Source organism: Capra hircus, chromosome 2, assembly GCF_001704415.2.
Source record: "Capra hircus breed San Clemente chromosome 2, ASM170441v1, whole genome shotgun sequence".
Taxonomy (NCBI): Eukaryota; Metazoa; Chordata; class Mammalia; order Artiodactyla; family Bovidae; genus Capra; species Capra hircus.
This window is the reverse complement of record NC_030809.1, coordinates 114,517,760-114,545,054: the sequence shown is the minus strand read 5'-3', so window position 1 is coordinate 114,545,054 and position 27,295 is coordinate 114,517,760. Positions and strand designations below refer to the sequence as shown.

Genomic DNA, 27,295 nt, shown 5'->3' with positions numbered 1-27,295 from the left:
AACTTTCTCCTAACCCACTGTAATTTTTTTAGCATACATTTGTTTTTAAATATGTTTGTTTTAAAAAGTTTATAGTTAAAAAAAAATCTGTAGTTCAGAGCAGTGTTAATTAACCCTTGAAAATCTTTTCCTTGCATTTTGTATCCAGTGGCACACTTCCAAGTTAGACCCATTGTAATCAATGTAACAGCATGGAGCAAACATTAGAGCTTCCTCACTGGATGAGTACTGTATACCCTAGGGCAGTCAAGAGAGGATAATGAATGAATACTGATGCTGCTTTTAAGTGCTCTATAAGGTAGTAACTTGCCCTACTAAAGATTATTCAAGAGAGTGATGTTTATGTACTTCAGACTCCCCTATGTGCAGTTACTGTATTTCATTAATTCTAAGAGCTAAGCTCTTTACTATAAAACTTTAAATGCTCTTCAATTCTATGTTTTCTACCTGAGGACTTAAAAATGTTTTACCAACAAATAATTTACCAAGCTTCACATTTCAACCAGTACTTATATTTTTATACATTTTATATCCAGAAATGAAAGCCCTAACCTAACACTATTATAGATTGGCTTTTAAAAGATGTAATTATGCACACTGACCACCTCCCCAGATCCTCCTCCTCCTGTTTATATGACCCACACTTTCAAATTCCTCTCTTTTTGCTTTCACTTCTTTGACCATTTAGTTTTAAGTATTCCTTCCTGATTACAGCCAAGTACTGCTTTGGTCACCTACCTAATGAGTTTTAATCCATCTACTTCCACACATTATCCCATCAGTTATGACTGTCCCAATTTCCTGAATCTTAGCTGCTAATGTGGTTATTTCTGCTTGTTTATAAGAGAAGGAAGAAAAAATGGAACTGGGAACCTTAACCTGGATTCTGAAAGATGCAGTGTACCATGTGGTCTTGAGAATATATTTTCCAAAATAAAATACATCTGGAGGAGTTCATGGTGGTCCAGTAGCTAAGACTCTGCACTCCCGATGCAGGGGACCCAAGTTTATCCCTGGTCAGATCCCACATGCCACAACTAAGAGTTTGCATGCTGCAACTAAGACCTGGCACAGTCAAATAAATTAAATATTTTTAAAATTTTTTAATATACTAAATATTAAAAATTTAATTTAAAATTTTAAATATTTAGCTTCAGGCTGAGCTAAACCTGTCCTTAAAATGATCCCTGAGTACTTTTTTTCCTAAGTATATTTTGAAATACAAAAGTAAAGGAACTCTTGTGATTCTTTGGTGTCCATACTCTAACACCTGAACTGTGAAAATAGAGGGCTCAATTGTTGAAAAAGGTTAGGAAGCTGATAAAAATTTAAGAAATCCTTATATAACTCAGGTAAGTTTTACTAGGTTGGTCATAACTTTCCTTCCAAGGAGTAAGCATCTTTTAATTTCATGGCTACAATCACCACCTGCAGTGATTTTGGAGGCCCCCCCAAAAAATCTGACACTGTTTCCCCATCTATTTACCATGAAGTGATGGGACCAGATGCCATGATCTTTGTTTTCTGAATGTTGAGCTTTAAGTCAACTTTTTCACTCTCCTCTTTCACTTTCATCAAGAGGCATTTTAGTTCCTCTTCACTTTCTGCCATAAGGGTGGTGTCATCTGCATATCTGCATATTCAAAAGCAGAGACATTACTTTGCCAACAAAGGTCCGTCTAGTCAAGGCTGTGGTTTTTCCAGTGGTCATGTATGGATGTGAGAGTTGGACTGTGAAGAAAGCTGAGCGCCAAAGAATTGATGCTTTTGAACTGTGGTGTTGGAGAAGACTTTTGAGACTCCCTTGGACTGCAAGGAGATCCAACCAGTCCCTTCTAAAGGAGATCAGTCCTGGATGTTCTTTGGAAGGAATGATGCTAAAGCTGAAACTCCAGTACTTTGGCCACCTCATGCGAAGAGTTGACTCATTGGAAAAGACTCTGATGCTGGGAGGGATTGGGGGCAGGAGGAGAAGGGGACGACAGAGGATGAGATGGTTGGATGGCATCACCGACTCAATGGACGTGAGTCTGAGTGAACTCCGGGAGTTGGTGATGGACAGGGAGGCCTGGCGTGCTGCAATTCATGGGGTTGCAGAGTCGGACACGACTGAGCAACTGAACTGAACTGAAGTTTTATATATTTAATCTTTACCTCAGCACTACAAGGAAGTTTTCATTTTTCCCAGTTTTACAGACAGTTTGTTCAGATAGTTTGAGACAGAGTTATTTTCTAAACAGTAAAGTATCTTCTCATCTGTATACATTTTGTATGCTAATATATATATACAGTATATCTTATGTATGCTAACCAGTGAAGAAACTAGGACTTTATGAACTGCTGTTTGCAGTTCATAAAGAAGTACTCAGTCAGAAAAGATGGGGAAAACATACCTAATCTGGGGTGATATGGCTTTAGCGGTTACAGTATCAGACTTGGCATTCTGAATCCTTCATGGTTGTCTTTCGCACCACTTGGCTTGCAGGATCTTAGGTCCCTGACTAGGGATTGAACTTGGGCCTATGACAGGGACAGAGCGAGGTCCTAACCACTGGACCACCAGGGGATTCCCTTGGAGTTGTCTTTTGAAACGTCAAGCTACCCAGCCTTAGATTATCTTTCTTGATTTTTCCATTTTCTTTTTTTTCCCTTCTTTTTTTGGTGGGGGGAGGTAGGATAATATACATAACATGTGCCATGGAAAAACTGCACTTTGAAAAGAAGGAGATCCAGATTTAAATCTAGGATCTTAACTAGCTTAATGGCTGTGTGACCTTGGGCTAATGATCTCTAGTGTCCTAATCTGCCAAATTCAGACTGAAATTGAAGAAAGTGGAGAAAACCACTAGGCCATTCTGGTATGACCTAAATCAAATCTCTTATGACTATACAGTGGAAGTGAGAAATAGATTTAAGGCACTAGATCTGATAGAGCGCCTGATGAACTATGGATGGAGATTCGTGACGTTGTACAGGAGACAGTAATCAGGACCATCCCCAAGAAAAAGAAATGCAAAAAAGCAAGATGGCTGTCTCAGGAGGCCTTACATATAGCTGTGAAAGGAGAAGCAAAAGAGAAAAGGAGATATACCCATTTGAATGCAGAGTTCCAAAGAATAGCAAGGAGATATAAGAAAGACTTCCTCAGCGATCAATGCAAAGAAATAGAGGAAAACGATAGAATGGGAAAGATTAGAGATCTCTCCAAGAAAACTAGAGATACCAAGGGAACATTTCATGTGAAGATGGGCTTGATAAAGGACAGAAATGGTATGGACCTAACAGAAGCAGAAGATATTAAGAAGAGGTGGCAAGAATACACAGAAGAACTGTACAAAAAAGATCTTCATGACCCAGATAATCAGGATGGTGTGATCACTCACCTAGAGCCAGACATCCTGGAATGTGAAGTCAAGTGGGCCTTAGGAAGCATCACTACAAAAAAGCTGGTGGAGGTGATGGAATTCCAGTTGAGCTATTTCAAATCCTGAAAGATGACGCTGTGAAAGTGCTGCACTCAATATGCCAGCGAATATGGAAAACTCAGCAGTGGCCACAGGACTGGAAAAGGTCCGTTTTCATTCCAATCCCAAAGAAAGGCAATGCCAAAGAATGCTCAAACTACCACACAATTGCACTCATCTCACACAGTAGTAAAGTAATGCTTAAAATTCTCCAAGCCAGGCTTCAGCAATACGTGAACCGTGAACTTCCAGATTTTCAAGCTGGTTTTAGAAAAGGCAGAGGAACCAGAGATTAAATTGCTAACATCTGCTGGATCATGGAAAAAGCAAGAGAGTTCCAGAAAAACATCTATTTATGCTTTATTGACTATGCCAAAGCCTTTGTGTGGATCATAATAAACTGGAAAATTCTGAAAGAGATGGGAATACCAGACCACCTGATCTGCCTCTTGAGAAACCTGTATACAGGTCAGGAAGCAACAGTTAGAACTGGAAATGGAACAACAGACTGGTTCCAAGTAGGAAAAGGAGTCCGTCAAGGCTGTATATTGTCACCCTGCTTATTTAACTTATATGCAGAGTACCTCATGAGAAACACTGAGCTGGAGGAAGTGCAAGCTGGAATCAAGATTGCCAGGAGAAATATCAATAACCTCAGATATGCAGATGACACCACCCTATGGCAGAAAGTGAAGAACTAAAGAGCCTCTTGATGAAAGTGAAAGAGGAAAGTGAAAAAGTTGGCTTAACAAAAGCTCAACATTCAGAAAACGAAGATCATGGCATCTGGTCCCATCACTTCATGGCAAATAAATGGGGAAACAGTGGAAACAGTGTCAGACTTAATTTTTCTGGGCTCCAAAGTCACTGCAGATGGTGATTGCAGCCATGGAATTAAAAGATGCTTACTCCTTGGAAGGAAAGTTATGACCAACCTAGATGGCGTATTAAAAAGCAGAGACATTACTTAGCCAACAAAGGTCCATCTAGTCAAGGCTGTGGGTTTTTCCAGTGGTCATGTATGGATGTGAGAGTTGGACTATAAAGAAAGCTGAGCACTGAAGAATTGATGCTTTTGAACTGTGGTGTTGGAGAAGACTCTTGAGAGTCCCTTGGACTGAAAGGAGATCCAACCAGTCCATCCTAAAGGAGATCAGTCCTAGGTGTTCATTGGAAGGACTGATGTTGAAGCTGAACCTCCAGTATTTTGGCCACCTCATGCAAAGAGTTGACTCATTGGAAAAGACTCTGATGCTGGGAAAGATTGAGGGCAGGAGGAGAAGGGGACGAAAGAGGATGAGATGGTTGGATGGCATCATTGACTCGATGGACATGGGTTTGGGTGGACTCTGGGAGTTGGTGATGGACAGGGAGGCCTGGCATGCTGTGGTTCATGGGATCGCAGAGTCAGACATGATTGAGCGACTGAACTGAACTGAATCTGTAAAATCAACACAGTGTTTATTAGAAACTGATTTAAAAACTACTGATGGTGGATCTCAGGTACATTATGCTATAGGAAAGAATCTAGATTCAAAAGGCTTATTATATACACTGTATGGTTCCATTTATATGATATTCGGAGAAGGCAAAACTTTGAGAATCAAAAAACAGACGGGATTTTCAGGGACTGTGTTGTGAGGTAGTCATATGTGGATGTGAGAGTTGGACTGTAAAGCTGAGCACCAAAGAATTGATGCTTTTGAGCTGTGGTGTTGGAGAAGACCCTTGAGAGTCCCTTGGACTGCAGGGAGATCAAACCAGTCATTCCTGAAGGAAATCAGTCCTGAATATTCATTGGAAGGACTGATGCTGAAGCTCTAATACTTTGGCCACCTGATGTGAAGAACTGACTCATTGGAAAAGACCCTGATGTTGGGAAAGATTGAAGGTAGGAGAAGGGGGATGACAGAGGACGAGATGGTTGGATGGCATCACCAACTCGTTGGATGTGAGTTTGAGCAAGTTCTGGGAGTTGGTGATGGACAGGGAAGCCTGGGGTGCTGCAGTCGATGGGATCTTAAAGAGTTGGAGATGACTGAGTGACTGAACTGTGGTGGGAGGAGAGTGTGACAAGAAAGAATCATGAAGTTTTGGTGCGTGATAGGACTGTTCTGTATCCTGATTGTAGGAGGAGGTTGCACAGCTGTATGTGCTTGTTAAAACTCATAGAAATATACGCTGAAAAGACTTTGTTTTACTGTATGTAACTTATACCTCAACAAAACATTTTTTACACTACTGACCTTGTTTTTAAAATCATACCCAGAATCTACAATGATTAGCAGTGGAAAATGTCTACTAACACTTGCTTAAGCAGATTGGTGGTCTTTTCATATATACCTCATTTCTAAGGTATCTGGATCAGTTATAGATATTAAGATATGCACAGATGAAAATAAATTACAAATTTTTTAAATTATTCTTAGTTGAAGTAAATGAAAACAATTGTATTAGAATCATGTAGGGGACTTTGTCTAAAGCTCTTCTCTAGTATCTACCCCTTTATGCTATTTCCAAAGAAAGAAGAGAGGAAAAGTTGCCAAAAAAGACTCAGGAAAGCTTCCCAAAGGTCCTTTTATCTCTCTTACTGATATTTAGGAATGCAGTGGAATATAATAAATCAAAACTAAGTTTAAAGCCTATGTATTCATTAACAGATGTCTCATTTGGTTAACTAAAAGTGTGTTGGGAGTTAGATTTGGGTAGAAAGCAGGGAGCATTTTTTTTTTAATTGGTATTTGCATTTCAGAGATTAAAAGCTGCTTTGACCCAGCAACATCCTCCAGTTACCAACGGCGATACTGTCAAAGGTCACAGTAGTGGTTTGGTTAGGACTCAGTCAGAGGAATCTCGACCACAGTCATTACAACAGCCAGCCACATCCACCACAGAAACTCCGGTATGTGTGTTTTTATCATTCATCACCCAGTTTTCCTTAAAAACAAAACAAAACCATACAGTGTGACTTCAATGACTATATACTTTGAAAAGATTTTCTGGTCAATTTTTTTTTAATTTAAATTTATTTTAATTGGAGGCTAATTACTTTACAGTGTTGTATTGGTTTTGCCATACATCAACATGAATCTGCCACGGGTGTACACGTGTTCCCAGTCCTGAACCCTGCCCCCCCCTCCCTCCCCATACCATCCCTCTGGGTCATCCCAGTGCCTCTGGTCAAATTTTTATTCCAAAAGTGTATTTAAAAAGCCTTAAGAAAAGGTAATTCAATATAAAAGTTGAACATATAAAAAATAAATAAGCAGTTACTACTGCTGAGGGCACTCTGTAAATGTTTCTCAGAGTATCTGTATGTTGGTTTAAAATGGTACAGTATCCATCAATAGTATTTAAAGAAAACTTTTTTACTATTGGTTGTATTCAACAAGTAATTTATATATGAACCATATTACTGATATAAGACAGTTCTTGAATTAACACTTGTGAAATGTCACCAAAGTAGCAGATAGGTTTAACGGCAGCTGTTTATACTAGAGGCCCATTTCACTCTAATTTGTGTCTGGCCATTAGATGATTGCTATTTCTATATAACTGCAATAAAGTGTTACTGTATTTCTGTTAAATGTTATAGAGCTCTATTTAGATGTTTTTCTTCTCTACTTAAAGAATATTAGCATTTAAAAGTAAAACTTTCCAATTAAAGAAACACAGCTGAACAATAAGTTTAATACTACCTCCTAAGCATAGGTGTTTAGATAACAGTATTTTACCTTTGTGAAACTTAAGATAAAGTGAAATAGTTGTGGTTGTCATCCACCAAGGAACTTTACCTAGGGGCCAAAAGAGAGGAAAAGTGAGTGTGTTCTTATGTCTTAATTCAGGGTTAGCCAACTGGCTCCTGAGCCTAATGCAGCTTACAGCTGTTGATCTATGGCTGGCAAGTTCAGTATGGCTTTTACATACTTAAAAGTTTATTTAAAAGAAAATGAATGTAATTTATTTTCTTGTACTAACTATAGTTTACCTGGATCTCATTTTTATTTATATTTTTATACTTTATTGTATTGGAATGAAACTCCAGGACAGCAGGACTTTTATCTGCTCTGTCACTGCTCTATCACTAAAATAGTTCCTGCATATTTTTCAGTGAAGTAGAATGAATGAATCAATACAAAAGGGAGAGAAGGAAGACTGTATGCTTCTAAGTAGCCTCAAATCCTTGTTAGAGGTAGAGATATATATAATTCAGGTTAATTACCTGCAGAACGTAAAGATTTCTGCCTATGGTGTAGATGAAGAGAATGTAGAAATTTTTGTTTACATCATTTTAAAATATCATTAAAGTAGAGGCAAGATATTTGTTTTCAGGCTGCTACTTTGGATCATGTGTCTATGGCCACAGAGTGCTTTCTTTTGCACTGTTTCCAAGGGTTTATATCCCATCTCCTGTATTCAGGTGTTCTGTGGCACAATTTTGGGATTTGTGAGAGACATGAAGATATTCTATAATCCTAAACACCGGACAGTATCACTAATGACTGAAGATTTCTGTCTGGCTGATTTTGCAGGGCAGGTGGACCAATTAAAATGAAAATCTAGACTCTGGGATTCTACCTACAAGGAAAATGAGCATTAATAATTACACAAACCTGACCCTTAGAAAAAGAGTGACCCCAAATTTCAGAAACTGAAGAAAAGCTGAATACACTAAAATGTGTATGTACTTTCAACTCCTTAATTTTAGAGAAACCAATTTTTTAAAAACATTAACAGTTTAATGCTATTTTTTAATTGCAAAAATAGCATAGAAACCATGGTGTCCCATAGTGAATTTAAATAAAAAGTTATTTTTTATTAGTACCTTAATAATTATCAAAGGATTGAATAATAACATAGTGTTTGCTTAAAAGTGCACTTGGAAAAATAAAAGGTCTGTATATCATCATTTGTATTGCATTTTTAAGTTTCCTTGTATTCTCTCTATAAACATGAAAATATTATTTATACAAATGTTGAAGAATAGAATACAATCCTAAAGGAAATCAACTCTGAATATTCATTGTATGAATATTGATGCTGTAGCTCCAATACTTTGGCCACCTGATGCAAATAGCTGACTCATTGGAAAAGACCTTGATACTGGGAAAGATTGAAGGCAGGAGGAGAAGGGGGTGATAGAAGATGAGATGGTTGGATGTCATCACCGCCTCAATGGACATGAGTTTGAGCAAACTCCAGGAGATAGTGAAAGATAGAGAGGTCTGGCTTGTTGTAGTCCATGGGGTCACAAAGGGTCAGACACAACTTAGCGACTGAACAACAACAAAGAATACATTCGTGTGACAGTTAGTGAGAATCTAGGTTTAGCAATGCTTATTTATTTCGAGGAATTTGTTAAACAACAGGGTGATTTGCACATTGCTTCAGAATATTGATGTATACAATGAGACTTAGAAATAAAATTAGTACCTGTCACCTTTGCAAGGGGCTTCCCTGATAGTTCAGTTGATAAAGAATCCAGCTGCAATGCAGGAGAGCCCGGTTCGATTGCTCGGTCGGGAAGATCCACTGGAGAAGGGAAAGGCTATCCATTCCAGTATTTTGGCCTGGAGAATTCCATGGAATGTATAGTTCATGGGGTCACAAAGAGTTGGCACAACTGAATGACTTTCACTTTCACCTTTGTAATCCTTTACTGCCTATTATATTAATTTTAATCACTACGTACAAATATAAAAAGCTTTCATTTGTGTCTATTATAGGCTTCTCCAGCTCACACAACTCCACAGACCCAAAATACAACTGGTCGTCGAAGAAGAGCAGCTAATGAAGATCCCGATGAAAAAAGGAGGAAGTTTCTGGAAAGAAATAGAGCAGCAGCTTCAAGATGCCGACAAAAGAGAAAAGTCTGGGTTCAGTCTTTAGAGAAGAAAGCAGAAGACTTGAGTTCATTAAATGGTCAACTGCAGGTATGGTGCATATATGTAAATTGTTTATTTTTAATAATTATGAACACATATTTTCCTTATTTTTTCCTAGTTAGCCATTCAGACATTTTAGGACACAATATTGGGTGTGTATGGAATCTGTAGTAAAGTGTAGTTTAATAAACCTATTTGAATACCAAGATGAAGTAATATAACTTTAAGTACTGATACAGTGAAGAAATTTTTAAATGTAAGTGTTTACTTGCATAGTACAAAAGTACCTAAACTATCTGGTTTAAACTTTATAAAGTTATGATATAGAGTTCAACAGAATCTTAAACTGTAAAATATTACTGGTACTTCATTTTTCTTATTTTTTGGTTCATGTCACAACTGTAGAGTTGGTTCAATTTGCAGTTTTTGTTTTTAAGTTCTTTTGTTCTTTGAATTATAAATTTTGTTTTGTTTTGTTTGTTTTATTTAAAGTGAATATAGTGCTCGTGAAAGGTGCCAGATTGACAGCTTTGGAACTGAAGGACTAATTATCCACAGAACAGGTACAATATGGCCAGTGGCAGTAGAAAACATTTCATACTGCCCTGCCAGTGTGCCTCAGATTTATTTCTTAGGAACCCTATGTGGTATAAAGGTTTTAAGGCTCCTTCCTATTCAGTCTTTGGTAAGATTTTCAGTGATGGCATTTGGCAGCACTAAGTCTGTTTCCTTCCTTCTGTTTTTCCTTCCTTTTTTGGTGTTGTTTTTAATGTTGTAAATATTCTCGAGTAAAATCTTCTAAACTACCAATTGATGAGCATCAGTGAGAAAAATCAATGAATTTATGAATTAAACTGATGAATTTAAATTCATTATGAATTTAATGAATTATAGTTATTATTGGTCAATCCTCTGAGCTATCCATTCCTACTTAAAAATTAATCATGATTGATGATTGTTCTCATCTTACATCTTTAAAGATGTCACCAGTATCAGTGTCTTGTTTAAACACTTAGGAGAAAGCTTTCTAGCTTTTTTAGCTCCAGGGATAGCATTTCACCTAATGTAAATTTTAATAACTTAACACTTTTTCATATGTGAGACAGACATCTTTTAAAACTCTGTGTTGGGCTTTGAATATTGACATATTAGCTTTAGAACAAATAAATTATCTTGCAAAACTTACTTTTAACCATTTCAAAAAAAATTAAATATGATTTTAATTTTACCATATTACAGAGACTTCTAATATGTACTTATATACTAGGATATGTTAAATAATATATTACCTAATAAATTCTTCAAGAACGATTTTCATATCATAATTTTTCAAAACAAACTTTTGAATTTTTTTCTTTAAAGTGAAACATTATAGATACAAATTTATGTACTCTAAAAATGGTTATCAGATTTCTGAATATTAACTATTACTTAAATGTTTGAGTATTCATATTAATACATTAACAAAGTGATTTAGGTGGATCTATTCTTAAACTAACAAAATCATTCTTCTGAATGACTTGGCTTCTTAACAGTTACATGGTATTAAAAATAACATTCTTTGTTAGCCTCAGTTGTCTTACCCATGGAATAGAGATAATAATACTTGCTGGTCCTCCTGCTCTGGATTGTTATTTACATCAAATTAGAATTTTTGCAGGCATTTTAAAATATATTAATTTTAATAGGATAAATTGATCAATGTTTTCTTCTGTAATTTGGCTAATTATGCCTTTTTAAGAAGTGAAAATGTTTCAAAACTATAAAGTGGTATATAAATATATGGTTATATTCTCAAGGTACTGGACTTCAGGTTGGGCCAGTTTTCTGTTCTGACCCAAGTTATAACAATATTAACAACTTTTAATGAGATTGTTGTTCAGTGGCTAAGTCATGTCCATCTGTTTGTGACCCTGTGGACTGCAGCATGCCAGGATTCCCTGTCCTTCACTATCTCCCAGAGTTTGCTCAAACTCATGTTAATCATATTGCTATTTCCTTAATTATACTGCAGCCCTGGTCACCACTATGAACACCAACAGTGCTTTATTATTTCAGAAAACTTCGGCGAATTCAGTATTCACAATAAATGTAATATTTACTTCCCCCTTAATTTCATGTTTTTTCCATCATCCAAACTGTATAAAAATATCATTATTGTAAAATTATTCATTTTTATATTTCCTAATTTGAGTAGAAATTTCTTGATTGGAGGAATAAAGGCAAGATTTATCACCTAGGTAAAAGTTAGCTAACACTTCAGTTTTGAAGCAGGCATGAAACTTTTAAAATAGAAGTCACAATCAAGAAATCACTGAGTTAAACTCTGTAGTTGAACATAACCACTTAATACCTCAAATTAAAACAGAACCAGTTTTTTTTTTAATTGAGGTATAGTTGATGTATAGTATATAATTACATGTTTCCATGTACATGTCCTGATTCACAGTTGTTAAAGGTTATACTCCATTTACAACTTACTTTATTCCTTGTGCTGTACAGTGTGTCCTGGCAGCTTGTTTATTTTATACATAGCAGGTTTGTTAAATGTTTGTTTATATATTTGTCTGTGCTGGATCTTAGTTGTGGCATGTGAACTCATAGTTGAAGTATGTGGGATTTAGTTCTCTGACCAGGAATCAAACCCTGGGCGCTCTACATTGGGAGTGCAGAGACACAGCCACTGGACCACCAGGGAATTCCCTACATACAGCAGGTTTTAATCTCTTAATCCCCTATCTCTGTCTTGCCCGCTGGTAAGCACTGTTTTTTCTCAGTATCTGTTTCATTTTTGGTTATTCACTATATTCACTAGTTTTATGTTTCAGAACCAAGATACAGGTGATATCATACAGTGTTTGTCTTTCTCTGATTTATTTTACTAAGCATAAAAATCAGTATTTTTAATCGTTAATAATTGAGGAATGGATAGCATCATGGTTAGAAAGAAAGTGTTCTTAGTTTTAAAGATGTATCCCAAAACATGAAGCTAGGTGAGATGATGTGTTATCGGGTATTTAAAAAAAACTTTTGCAAAAAAGAAAGAGAATAAGGTCCTTTTGAATATATTAACCTGGAAAATGTCTAATACTGTGGGCAAAAAGTAAGTTGCTTGAAAACAGCCCAGATGTCCATCAGTAGATAAATTGTGGCATATACATCCAATGCAATATTTTTCAGCCACAAAAAGGAGTGAAATTACATGCTACAATGTGAGTAAATCTCAAAACATTATGCTTAAGTGAAAGAAGCCACAAAGTCACATACTGTATGACTCCATTTATATGAAATATATAGAACAAATTAATCCATAGAGACAAAATGCAAATGGGTAGTTTCCAGAGATGGGGGGGAGGAAGAGGAAAATAGGAAGAAACTGGTTAATGGATAAGAGGTTTTACTCTTGAATGGTCAGATAGAGAGAGGGTGGTGGTGGCACAGCACTGCAGATGTGTACTAAATGCTACTGAATTTTTCAGTTTAAAATGGTTAGTTCTATATTATGGAAATTTCACCTCAACAAATTACTCAGAAGTCACATACTAAAAATGTATAGCATAATTCTTTTTCATTAATGAAAGCTTTATAGTTAAAATGTGTAAATGTGTAGGTATGGAAATCAGTATAGAAATGAATCTTTAAATAGAGGTAAAATTTTAAGAATGACATGTTTGTAGCAGTGATAAAGGGGGTTTGGGAAGAAAGGGTACTTCAACTATGACTTTCTCTATTGTTTCAAGTGGATATATGATTTTTTGCTGTTTTTTACTTACATATCATAAAAAATAAGCTTTAAAAAAGTAAGTGACACATTCTAGTTTTCAGAATATGAAGAGTTAATATGCTTATAATAGATTCTGGAGAAAAAATTTCATTCAGTCTGCCAACAGCAAAACTGTTAACTGTGAAGAACAGAATGACTTGTAAAGAAAATTGAATGTCAAAGAAATAATTAAACTCTACTTTATGTGAAAACATTCATCAGTTCTACATTTCCTTAATAATTCTTCACGTGACATACACGTTTAGCTGATCAGGGCAGTAATGACCCATGGTTACTTATATATAATAAAAGGTTTAATGAGTGTTGAGGTGTGACTGTTCATATTTTTACCAAATACATATTAGGTTTTAAGAAAATACTAATTATTCAACTTTACTGTCCCACTCACTGAATTTAATTATATTTTAGCTTTCTAGAATCATTGCTTTAAAAACAAGCTCATCAAATTGTATTAGAGACATTTATGGTACTCTAGACCAAGAATTGGATGCTGTTGGTTATAATCTATTATATTTTCAAAGGTAATATATGATTTTGTCTTTTACTTGAAATGGTTTTAACACCGTTATGTCTTTGTCTTTTATACTCATCTTGTGGGTTAGTTTTCAGTTTAGAATTGCAGCATTTCCTTTATGAACAAAAGGCAGACTCGTAGGAGCTCTTAACAATCTGTGATAATACCTGTAGAATTTGTTGTGGATTTTGCTTTTAAAACTTAGGCACTGCAAATGTGTGTGGACTGGAAGCTCGGTAAACTAATAGAAGCATTCTTTGATAACAAGATATGTGAGGAGTTTTCAGTAATAAGTTAATGATACAGAAAAGGTTTTGTTTACTGGTCCATTGACTTAGGGGGAATGGGATCGGTTTTTTAATCCTGGTACCTAAACCGTATTTTACTTTAGTGTTTATCACTTGAAATAGGAATGGCAACAACTGGGAGATGGTATCCAATACCTGAAAATTTAAAAAAATGTTAATTCCTGAAAAACTCTAGAACTGTCTTTCTTCTCCACTCCCACACTGAGTTTTTCACTATATTCTAGAGGGGAAAAGGGTAATAGTGATGCCACTTCTATCTCACGTATTTTATTCTGAGTACTTCTTTTTACTGTTGTTGCTCCATCGCTAGGTTGTGTCTGACTCTGCGACCCCGTGAACTACAGCACACCAGACTTCCCTGTCCTTCACTGTCTCCCGGAGTTTGCTCAGACTCATGTCCATTGAGTCAATGATGCCATCCAATCATCTTTTCCTCTGTTCCCTTCTTCTCTTGCCCTCAGTCTTTCAAAGTATCTGGGTCTTTGCCAGTGAGCCAACTCTTTGCATCAGGTGGCCAAAGTATTGGAGCTTCAGCTTCAGTCCTTCCAATGAATATTCAGGACTGATTTCCTTTAGCATTGACTAGTTTGATCTCCTTGGCTGTCCAAGGGACTCTCAAGAGTCTTCTCCAGCACCACAGTTTGAAAGCATCGATTCTTCAGTGCTCAGCCTTCTTTATAGTCCAGCTCTCATATCCATACATGACTATTGGCAAAACCATAGCTTTGACTATATGGACCTTTGTTGGCAAGGTGATGTCTCTACTTTTTGATAATGCTGTCTAGGTTTGTCATAGCTATTCTTCCAAGGAGCAAGAGTCTTTTAATTTCATGGCTGCAGTTTTTACTAGTCTTTACTAAAATCTTCCCAAGCCTTTACCTCCCCATCTGTCAAACTCATAGAATAAGTACTATTTTAAAGATCAAATAAGAGAGGTAATAGAGAAGTTAAGTTACTTAAGCTACTTTTCACAAAAATCAGTGGTAATAGCAATGAGAAACTCCCCAAAGAAGAAACTATCCAATATTATTTCTTTAATTTGGGGGATAGTAGCTGAACTAGAAAGTCAAAGATCATGAATTTATGGAACCTGATCATCAATCTGTGGCCAAATATCAGTGAAATGGTTTGATTGGTTAATCAGTTAGCTAGCCTGTTATTATTTCATCAGTCTAATCTGCTTCAGACAAACTGTAAATATATATATATATATATAAAATTTGTTTATCAGTATGTAATTAACCTTTGAGTAGATACAAATAGATTAGAGCAATGGTATAGACAATGCCAAATAATTACATTTTCTCTTAGACCATAACTAGCATCTGCTTTATCTTACCAAATACATTTTACTTTGACCCCCCCCCAAAAAAAATCAGTAATTGGTCACATTTGAATGGGACTTGAATGTTTTCAGAAAGACAGTTAATATATTCTGCAAATAAACTAATAACAGATGAACCAGAAAGGTTTTGGAGGCTGAATCCAATTATAATCAGTCTAAAATACTCTACAGATATAGAGGTATAAATACTTCTTTTTTCATTTAATATTAAATCTGTTTATGGCTTAACATTTATTTCTTTCAGATTCACTATGACTTAAGCAAACTGGTTCTGTTATGGCTTTAAGTCATGGTTTATGGAACTGCCTTGTCTAAATACTGTCCATCTTTTTAAGTTCTTTCCTTTATATATATATAATTATGTGACTATAATTCTTGAATGTTTTGTTTAATTTGTTGAGTTTTCTGCGTTTGTCATAAATGATTTTAAAAATACTGGCCAGGCTTTGGCAAACTCTTCTAATTTTGCCTAATGTAAAGGTTATATATCAGGATAAGGCTCCTTTTATCAACTCCTACCTGGAACCTGATGTAGACCATAAGCATATGCTTATACTTAGGGCTCTCCAGCTCAACTAAATCCATTTCTTGAAGGTTTGGCCTCTCTTATCCGACTGTGTTTGCTTTGCAGTATTTCTTACAGTCCCAGTTCTTTGCTAGCAACCATGTCCCATTGGCTGCTTTCAGTCTAGTGCTGATAACCAGTTTTTAAAGAAATTGAGTATTAGGATACAATAAAATACAAACTATTGATTTAGTTTAACCTTTTGATCAAAAGTCATTGAGCTTCAGGATTACCATTAGGAAAATCTCTTTATCATTATAAAATATTTTAGATCAGGATGATGTAAAAGATTGGACTAAATTTGTATAGAGCACACCTTGAGTTTGTTGGGTTTTTTTTTCCTTGTCATTTAAAGGTATAAGGGGAAAATTACATTATTTACATTTTGGATAAAGAACAGCATACTTCTGTACTGTATCACTTCAGTTCAGTCGCTCAGTCGTGTCCGACTCTTTGCGACCCCATGAATCGCAGCACACCAGGTCTCCCTGTCCATCACCGACTCCTGTAGTTTACCCAAACTCAAGTCCATCGAGTCAGTGATGCCATCCAACCATCTCATCCTCTGTCGTCCCCTTCTCCTGCCCCCAGTCCCTCCCAGCATCAGGGTCTTTTCTAATGAGTCAACGCTTTGCATGAGGTGGCCAAAATATTGGAGTTTCAGCTTCAGCATCAGTCCTTCCAATGAACACCCAGGACTGATCTCCTTTTTAGTATATGGAAATTATAATATTTAAACATTTTTAAATTTCCTCCTCTCTTCCAGTTTTTGCCCCTGATTGGAATTAAAGTCAGTTAACACAAATAGAAGTTGTGAAAGTGTTAGTCGCTCAGTCATGTCCAACTCTTTGCGACCCCAGGGACTGTATAGACCACCAGGCTCCTCTGTCCATGGAATTCTCCAGGCAAGAAAACTGGAGTGAGTAGTCATTCTCTTCTCCAGGGCATCTTCCCAACCCAGGTCTTCCACATTGCAGGCGGATTCTTTACCATCTGAGCCACCAGGGAAGCCTTATAACAGGAGTCAGATACCTTCTCTTTAAAGTCCTTATTGTTCATTACCCATTTTTAGCTAGTGGCATCTTTACATTTGTTGACTTGTTCATGGACCAGGTAGTCTGAGTAGGTGAACAACCGTAATACCACCAACTGTTAGATGGAATATCAGTTTCTGTATTCAAACTTATCAGTTTCAAACCTATCATTTAAAGAGAGATTTTTTAATATATTTATTTTTGAGTGCATAGGAATATTGTTTAAACACCCAGAATTTTATTTAAACTATTTTGTATCAGATTATCAACTTGTGACTGCTCAGGAATTTTATCTAGTACATCATTTCCTTTCATAATATGGTTTATGATGAATGTCCATATAGAGTATTTAGTTGAGAAGGCATTTGTGATTTTTTAAATTCTGTAATTGAGATGATGCTATTAAGTATGTCAGTCTTCCTTTTCTAAGAAAATGAACAGGGTGACTATGTGGTGAGGTTGTTCACAAAAATAATGAAATTAGAACCACTGACCAGTTTTATATTATTTAAGCTATTTCATTTCACCCTCTTTAGTGGGGTTTTTTGTTTTTTTTTTTTTTTTTTACCTGCTGGAAATAGATTTTAGAGAAGACCATGGTAATTCAGTGTACTCAGTTTATGCTAGGCCATGGGCTGTGTTCTGGGGATATAGAAAGCAAGGTGATCCCTGCTCTTGAGAAACCCCAGTCTAACAGAGGTGGCAAAGTAAACAAAAAACAATCCAGTGTGATAAGTGCTATCACACTATCAAACACACATACGTACATTTATGTAATTATGGCTGTGGAAGCACAGAAATACAACATGTGTATTTATACTGTCCTGAGTTGACTTTTAAAGATAGTGAAATAATTAGCAAGGCAAAAAGGAAAGGTTTTCTAGATGGAAATAACTATATTTAGCCATACAAAATTTCTGTTTAAAGGTCAAAATGATTAAATATTGATTAATAGGTTCAAACTAATGAGAAGGGTGGTTACAGGTACTCGATTATAAAAGATTGTGTATTCTTGACATCAGTTCAGTTCAGTTGCTCAGTCGTGTCCGACTCTTTGCGACCCCATGAATCGCAGCACGCCAGGCCTCCCTGTTTATCACCATCTCCCAGAGTTCACTCAGACTCACGTCCATCGAGTCAGTGATGCCATCCAGCCATCTCATCCTCTGTCGTCCCCTTCTCCTCCTGCCCCCAATCCCTCCCAGCATCAGTCTTTTCCAGTGAGTCAACTCTTCTCATGAGGTGGCCAAAGTACTGGAGTTTCAGCTTTAGCATCATTCCTTCCAAAGAAATTCCAGGGTTGATCTCCTTCAGAATGGACTGGTTGGATCTCCTCGCAGTCCAAGGGACTCTCAAGAGTCTTCTCCAACACCACAGTTCAAAAGCATCAATTATTCGGCGCTCAGCCTTCTTCACAGTCCAACTCTCACATCCATACATGACCACAGGAAAAACCATAGCCTTGACTAGACGGACCTTAGTCGGCAAAGTAATGTCTCTGCTTTTGAATATACTGTCTAGGTTGGTCATAACTTTTCTTCCAAGGAGTAAGCGTCTTTTAATTTCATGGCTGCAATCACCAATACATATCCAGCCCTATTTCATGTTAGAGAAATTAATGAGAGAAACTTGTAAATGGGAGTCTCAAAATCAAGCTGACAGCAGAAAGAGGGAGAAACATTTTGGATTATGTATGTTGGATTATTCATAATATGGTTTCTCATAAGTACTGTCATTAATAGAGATAATTAGGAGTATTGACACTAATGAGTTCAGTATTCCATAGAAATTAATTTTGTAAATAACAGCTGGTTTTTTAAAGCAAAACTTTAAACCTTTTCTTTCGTACTTTAATCACTGTACACCCATTCTTGTCTCAAACACAATGTTCTAAACATAATTTAACTTTTTTTTTTAATGGTTCAGAGTTCTTGTAAAGCATCAGTTTTCGTTTTGTGCTTTCACACAGCATTTACAGTTAGTTGTTATTGGGGTGTGAGGAACTGTTTGACTCGGCAGACTTGCCTTTGGATTACTGAACTTTTATTCTTCTTGTGTGTTCCTATCATCAGTCACTTAAGGAGACCTAATGAGTCTAATCTACTAAAGTATTTTACATTCAGCTTTCTGGGTAAGAGATTTAGGGATGGAAAAAGAAGTGCTTTAACTTTTATGTATACCTTTTTGCTGTATTTCTTCATTTAATTTTGGGTTCATGGATGAAATGTGAATAGTTAATGTAAGCCCAAATAAGTAGAGGTATTTGTAAGTTAAGATTTTTTAATGTTATTAATCTATTACATTCATATTATTTGTAGCTCTTGAGTATTGGTAATTATCACTAATTTATGTATTAAGGTTTGGGGGTGATCCAAAGGAATTAATTGGGCTTTCTCAACTTGGAACTTCAACATAGAATCTACCAGATTAATGCATCCAAAACAGACTGAACTGCTCATTCTGTAATAAGAAGAAGGACAAATCATCATTGATTTATCAGATTTAAATTTAGATGTGTACAAATGGTTTAGGTCGAAGGCAACTAAGCCGTTTAGACATTATGTCTACTTTCATTGGTTCCGTGTCCAAAAACACAGTGCCTTGTGATGTACTTTAGATAGCTGTGATTCTCCAGTTACTGTGTTTTCCCCTATGGAGATTTTCCTGGTTTCTAGAAAGCTGTTTAATTAGTTTCCAGGATAAATTTTTTTTATTTCCAAGTGAATAGAGTCAGTGAAGTTTTATCCTGACTCCCTTGATACTTCTAGTTGTTCATATAATCAAGAGCATGTAACGTGTAAAATAAAAATACCTTTGATAGGTAACCTGTGTAGTATATAAGCAGTTCCAAGGCAAATGATAATGTAAAAAACTGAAATACGCTATCCAGTTGTGATTTAAATTTTTATGTAAGTTGCAGGTTTTATGTAAATATTAAAATATAAAAGCTAATGTGTAACGATTAAATAAATTTAAGCAGCACATTTTTGTTTATTCCTTGGCATTTTATAGATATCTGATTTTCATATCTTAATCTTCACTTGTTTTAAACAGTGAAAATTGTTTAGTCTGATGTTGGTAAGGTACCTAAGTTGTTTCTCCTCCAGAGTGAAGTCACCCTGCTGAGAAATGAAGTGGCACAGCTGAAACAGCTTCTTCTGGCTCATAAAGATTGCCCTGTAACCGCCATGCAGAAGAAATCTGGCTATCATAGTGAGTAATGTTCCATTACCTATAGCCTTAGGCTGTATCAGTGAAATACTGCCAGAGTGAACCAAGTTACCATTAAAAAAACGGAGACTGCAATTCTAATATTTAGTATTAAATATCAGAAGTTCTGCAGGGTTATGGAATGGAGGATATACTTCTCAGAATCTAGAGTTTAATTTTCCTATATCTAGCTTTTTCCTAGAGATTACTATAGATCAGCAAAATGAGTTGGTTAATAATTTAAAATATAGTGAAAGTACTTATGATATTTTGTTTATATTCTCAGAGTAATAGTTTTCTTGGATTGACTGAATACTTCTTTTCCAGCCTCCATTTAGTAATTTTTTTTTTTAATTAACTATCTTTACTTAACAATCAGTAACAGATCCTATTGTTACAGTAGCAGATCTTAGGTATTCTTCCTTAGATAATCAGCATTGTGCAGTTTTATCATTCTGAATGTTTATATTGAGCCTTCTAGTTACAAAAATACTAAACTAGAACAGTATTGAAATTGTCTGCTTGTAAGTTTCCTCTTAAATATTTCCCTTTAAAATGAGGTGTTTTTTTTTTCTCTTTTCAGCATTTTAGAGGTTAATTGTGCTTTCCTTCTTGTAATGTCCTATTTTGATAAGATGCACAATGTTGGAACCAGCTGTTAGTCTTGAATAAATGGCCAATTTTGTCCATCGTACACAAATTTGTAACAAATAACATAGCTGGGAATGCATTAGGAACATTCATAATATATAACCCATAGCTTTCATTTTTATGATTTAGTGATATTTCAGGATATTTGTAAATGTGAAGATTGTTTCAACCATATGTATCCACTTCATTTTAATTTGCCAGTGTCAGTAATTCAAAGGAAAGAAACATTTTGTATTGGATGCAAACAGTTCCTCAGGTGCTCACGATAAAACTTAATGGCCACCATCTTTACTTGTAGTCATTGTAAGCAGTTTCATCAGAATGGGCAATATTTTTTAATTTATAAGATTCAGTAGATTTAGCAACTCTATGCCATGTATATTTAGAACATTGATTTTTGTCAGTTTTGAGCAAATATATCTCAGTCCTTTGATATCTCATCATTTTGACAGGATTGTGAAACACATTGTGGAGTAAATTGGAACCATATAGAATTATGTTTGGGGTTGTATTAACAATGACTGCTGCGGGGATGAGGCCATTATGGCTCCCATCTGACTTAACAACATAATTTCCTTTAGAAGCTACTGAGTTCAGCATTATGCATACATGATTTTCTTAACAAGAGAGCTCTCCTGAATTTTAATATTCAAAAAGAAATATACAAACAACTCTATAAAAGTAGAAGGAAAATTAACTCTTAAGTTGAATTCAATTTATAATTATCTTCAATTTTTTAATCTAAATTTATTGGATAACCCCAACAGTTCCCTGTTATCCAGGCAGTATATACTCAGCAAATGCAAACCAGTTCTTTATTTGAAGCCATAAAGATTTTTTTAAGTGTACAGATGTATAGGTTTGCATGCTGTATCCTCAAACTGACTGAAAATCTAGATTAATAAGTTTTTCGTGAAGATATACAAGGTTGTGAAAAATGTAAAAAAAATAAGATATTTTGAAGTTTTGGAACAGTTCCCATCTGTCTAGTTATCTATATGTCAGACTGATTGGCATCAGTATAGTTCTTGTATAAAATTAGTTCTCTTCAGCTCTACAAATTGGATTTTGTAGAAAATTCAAAATTTTTATTTCAAATTTGAAGTCTGGAAAAAAATGTGACTTCTCTGTTTAATAGTCAAGGTAAAGATTGCTTAATGTTTAAATCTCAGAAAAAATCTGGAGAAATTTACAAGTACATAACTGCTCATCATACAGTAGCAATTGCTAATGATAATGAGCTGTCATACTAGTTAGCGCTTTCAAAACAATGTGATATAAAACTCAGGTTTAGATTGAGTAATATCACAAAATATTGCAGGTAAAAGTGACAATATAAAGTCACACAGTCATAGAGTCTCTTTTTTAACAACAGAAAGTCCCATATCCTAGGAAACCTTTCAGTCATGAGAAAACCATGACATTGATTTTAAGGGTCAAAACAAGAGTGGAAATATGAAAACATTTTTAATGTTTGGATTCCATGAAGAATAAAACATAAGAGTAATTTTACTGCCATTAATTCATCTTCTGTAAACCTCTGGGCATAATTAACATAACAAACATAGTTGTTTCTGTAATCATAAGAGAGAAGCAAAGCTTATTAGACCCTAAATGTGAGCTTATATTTTCACTAATGAAAATATGTATACACATTAATGGAACTTCAGAGAGTGAATTGTCAGATAATGGTTTCTTTTGGTTTAAGCAGTGCTAAAAATGGCTCTTAGAGTAATAAGATCTCTTGTGTCTTTCTATTGTTTGTGATTTACACTAGCAATTTTTCTCCCCTTACCATCTCGAACTGGACATAGATACAGCTGTATGACATTACAGAGGTATTTTATACGTAATTTATAAGTGAGTACCTGATTCTTTGTACAACCTAAAGATTTGTTTTACTTAATTCTGAAAGCTTGGAGAAAGATACACCTGTCCCTTATCACTTTTCATTTTGAGTCCATCTCCCCCATTGTATATTTACATGTCCTCATACCACTTGTCACAGGTCACTCTATTTCTGAAAGCCGTTACATCCCTAGAACTTACATTGAGAGGAAGGTCATTTTGTTATCATGTTGAATAGTGGTGAAATAGAGGGCTTTTTACTGTGCTCTCCAGTTAAACTGTTATTTGCCAGTGTTTTCTTTGAATGCATTATTATTGTATTGGCTATTTAACTGAATTGTAAATATTTTATAACATTCATTGTTGCTTAATCAGAAAAGTACCTTTATGCTTTACATAATTTTAAAAAGGATTACTGATTGTGGTGTTTTGTTTTGTTTTTTTAATTTTTTTTTTTTTACTGTATCTTGACATCAAATTTTTATCCAGCGGTGCAGTTTTATATTTAAAGCAGATTATTAGAGACGGTGAGATTCTTTCAAAAATGCATGGATTTGAGGCAAAAGTACCAATTCTGTAAAGGTTACTATATTTCAGAAAACCCTCAAAGGAAGAATTATATTTGAACTAAAGTTATGCTTGCCAGATTCCTCCCCCTCTATCTTCTACATTACAAATCACTGGGTAAGTCCTGCTTCATGGGGCCCACAGTCTTAATAATTGACTTTCAGAATGAGCACCTGGCCATCAGTAAGCAGGCCAGTATGTACTCTCAGATTTCACAGAAAGCCAGCTAATTGTTATTTCTGAAAAACAAATAAAAATTATTTTAATACCAAATGCAAAAGTGCAAAAGAACACATCCTATATAACACTGTTTTTAAAGTGTTCAAAAATGAAGCTGAAAGCTCTGTTTAGAGATTTGTACTTATCTGGTAAAACTTCAAAGGGAAAACAAGGGAATTATAACAGGAATACGTATAGAATGGTGATTACCTTTGGTGAAGAGAGGACCCTCCAGGAAGCACCAGTGTTAATTGCAGTCTTTAAGTTGGGAAGCTGAGTTCACAGGTGTTGATGAGATCAGTTGTCTCATAACTTGCATACACTGTAACTAGTTGTGGGTGTTATACAAATGGAATTCTTGGTTTCTCTTCTGTTAAAATAAGAAAGATGTAGATTTGTTCAAGCCAAAAAATTGGTTATTTATTTTCATAAATATTTAGAATGCCCTATCTCCAGTTTTATATGGATTTTTATTTGAATCTCAGTGCATGCAACTATACAGCTGGTGGCATTTAGATTCTAAATATTGCTTATTCTCATGTGTATAAATCATTAGAATCAGGTGTTATAATCATCCATTGCTGCAGTAGATAGAAAGTCAGAATAAATATAGTTCTGCAGAGGGAATTATTTGAAGACATAATTTGTATGTTAGAATTCATTTTGATCATGTATATTTTCTAACCTTTCAATAACAAAACCAGTCTATTGGCCTGCATGTCAGATGTGTTGCTGGGTGTTTCATTTTATCTATAAGAAACTTATCTCGCAAATTCCTACTTAGTTTTCTCTCTCAACACTATCCAGCAAGCAATTCCCCGGCCCGGGTGTGCTGGGCATCGAGGCGTCCCGCGCGCATGCCTGCGCCTTCATTCGGCGCGTTGCAGGCAGCGTCGCCTGTCAGGCCTAGAGCCCGCCTTCAGCTACGCAGCCACCATCACACCACTCTCTAAGCTGATTCCCAAAGATGGCATCTAACTTTTCATTCTGTACATTGACTCAGCCTGATAAATTTTTACAACTATTCTAAGAAACTGAGTAGTTTTCTTTTTTCCACTCAGCTGCTGATAAAGATGATAGTTCAGAAGATTTGTCAGTGCCGAGTAGTCCACATACCGAAGCTATACAACATAGTTCTGTCAGCACATCCAATGGAGTCAGTTCAACTTCCAAGGCAGAAGCTGTAGCCACTTCAGTCCTCACCCAGATGGCGGACCAGAGTACAGAGCCTGTGCTTTCGCAGATTGTCATGGCTCCTTCCTCCCAGTCACAGCCCTCAGGAAGTTGATTAAAAACCTGCAGTGCAGCAGCTTTAGATACTCATTAGTGACTTCAAAGGGAAATCAAGGAAAGACCAGTTTCCATTTATGCGAAATCTGTGGTTGTAAATTTTTTTTTGTTTTTTACTTGAAATTAAATTTGACTCTAAAGTTGGTGTAGCAGCAGTTGGTGATCAGACTGAACAAGTTTTTAGTCTCTGGAAAAAGACTGATTTTGCTTTTTTTATAAATATTGTTAGATTTATTAATTTTTCTGTGCTCAATGTGTAAATTGTATTATAATTCATTGTGGTTTATTTCACTTTTAATTTTGGGGTGTTTTAATAAATGGGGGTGTTACTGAATCTCTCTTCCTACTTCCATTTCTTTTGACCACCTCTTAACCCTCAACTATGATGGTAGTTTTGTTATATCATTTATACCAAAGTTCTGCATAGTCCCTATTGACTTTGTAACGTTAACAAGGTCATAAAGCACTAGCAAGAGAAAGAAATTTGCTTTTAATCTTTTGCCTTTTATTTTGCACATTATGCAAAAGGAAGAACATTACCGGACACTTTTTAAGTGAGTGAAATGTGGTAAAAGACATACAGTGCTTTTATGCACACTCTTAGTGAAGATCAGTAATAGTGCATTTTCTTTAGGATTTTAAATAAGCATGAATATTGGAATCCTTTATCATTTCAATAATGACTGTTTTTCAAGTCTTAAATTCAGTATTTTAAATCCTATGTTTTGAGGCTAACAAAATATGAAATTATATAAAGTACAATACAGGGTTATTGGATACCTAATAATTTTTTGATATTAGATTTTTGGTTTTGTTTATTTTTTACAGATTTCAGGTTTTAAACTGAGAAGTTTATGCATAATCAAGTAAGGTATGGTTGCCAGAAAAGCCTAAAAATTACTACTTAGAAAATTTAAGACTGTTTACCCCCATTGTCTTGTACTTGCAAGCTAACTTGTACTTATTCTTGTGGAAGCACTGTCATCTTTTAGTAGCAAATTTTGATAACGTTTCTCGTGGGAAAAAATCAGTATCTATCTTTAGAACAATGTAACTATAATGTGGGACACAAGAGTGAGTGGGAGAGTGTGCGTATGTGTGTATGTGTGTGTCTTTCAATAGTTTATGCCAGCAATCTTTGCTTGAATGTTTAATGATGCCTTCGGTGTGATGCTGGCCAATAGATGATTGCAATTTAAGATGTCATTACTGTGCAGGCTTGGATAACTAACATTCCATGATGTAGTTTGTTTCTGATGAGATGATTGTAGGTACACTTTTCTCATTATCCAATCATCTGTGGGATACTGAGTTTTCTAATGTGCCATTATCTATTTTTATTCTGCAGTTATGTTCAAAATACAGTACAATATTTTAAAATAGACAAAATTGTTAAAAATAAAGTAGTAGATGTGTGTAAGAAAACTTTGTAAAATAGTTATGAGTCCTCCCCAGTAGCAACTTCTGGCATTCAAGCAGGATTCCATTATGTAAATATCTGTAACACATTTATAATAAGTTGTGTAGTTTGTTCTGCATCCATACTACACTATTTGCTAAAGTCTCAGTGCCATCTCTGAATGAGACTGACATTTTAAAAATCTGTATGGAATATCCTTGACAATTCAAGGAAATATCCCACCTTGCCTAAGTTCCGAACTGGGAAACATTCAGATTATACAAATGACAATTCAGGACTTTTAAGTATGAAGATAATAGGAATTTTATTATTTGGCTTATAAAAACTGAGAGCATTTTTTGTTGATAATTCTACTTCTAAAGTTTTTTTTTTTAACTGATTTTATAATTTTCAGGTACTCAATTTCTAATCATGACTTTGCCATAGTTATGCTAAGGAGTTGATCTCAAAGGCACAAAATATGAATTCTTCAAGAAGGCTGTTTTTTATTGTAGTTTGGATGGGTTAGGAAAAGCCTCCGTTTTTCATTCTCCTAGGTCAGTCAGTGCATTTTTCTTAAATTTTATTATTTATGCAAGTTAAAGTTCTTTGGTAACAGGAATTCTTGCAACTGTAAAATAAAACTACATAGATGTAAGAAGTCATGTAAGCGGTTAATGAGCTTATTACCAAGGTTAGCAAAACTCATTGTAAATCAGTCTGTACTCAGCAAATAAAAATCATTATTAGTTGTATAAACACAAATTCCATTTTGACTTTCAGGATGTCACACTACTTCTGTACCTAGCATTTTGGGTCCTTATATTTGCAATGTTACACAAACTGTACTATTTTCTTTTATGTGCAGTTTGCATGAGTAAACCATCAAAGAATAAATTCTATCTTTAAATTATGTTCATAATTTGCTTGTTCTTACCTGTCTTTCCTAAAGTAAGATTACATGATAATGATGTTTTTCTCCTTCAGAATGTTTTTTACCTGAGAAGAACCTAATATTCTGTTTCCTGTGATAAAATTAATTTCTTCTTAGAGACCTTTCTGCTGCAAGGTCACTCAGGCCTCTTTCTTCTTCTCTGCATTCACTTTAACCCCTATCCATACAAAATGAACCTTTAATTTATGTCTCCAGCCCAGAATATTCCCTTACCCACATACACAGCTACTATACACAGATGCACCAGCCTTTGGTTT

General features: G+C 35.3%; 1 protein-coding gene across 1 annotated transcript in view; it reads left to right on the top strand.

Annotated features, from left to right (window-relative positions):
- The window catches only part of ATF2 (activating transcription factor 2), a 79,722-nt gene extending 52,717 nt beyond the window's left edge, over nucleotides 1–27,005 (top strand). The window contains 5 exon segments of the mRNA XM_005675937.3: nucleotides 6,217–6,366; nucleotides 9,191–9,397; nucleotides 20,007–20,112; nucleotides 24,456–24,661; nucleotides 24,663–27,005. Of these exon segments, the coding sequence (XP_005675994.2) occupies nucleotides 6,217–6,366; nucleotides 9,191–9,397; nucleotides 20,007–20,112; nucleotides 24,456–24,661; nucleotides 24,663–24,686 (693 nt within the window). The 3' untranslated portion in view covers nucleotides 24,687–27,005.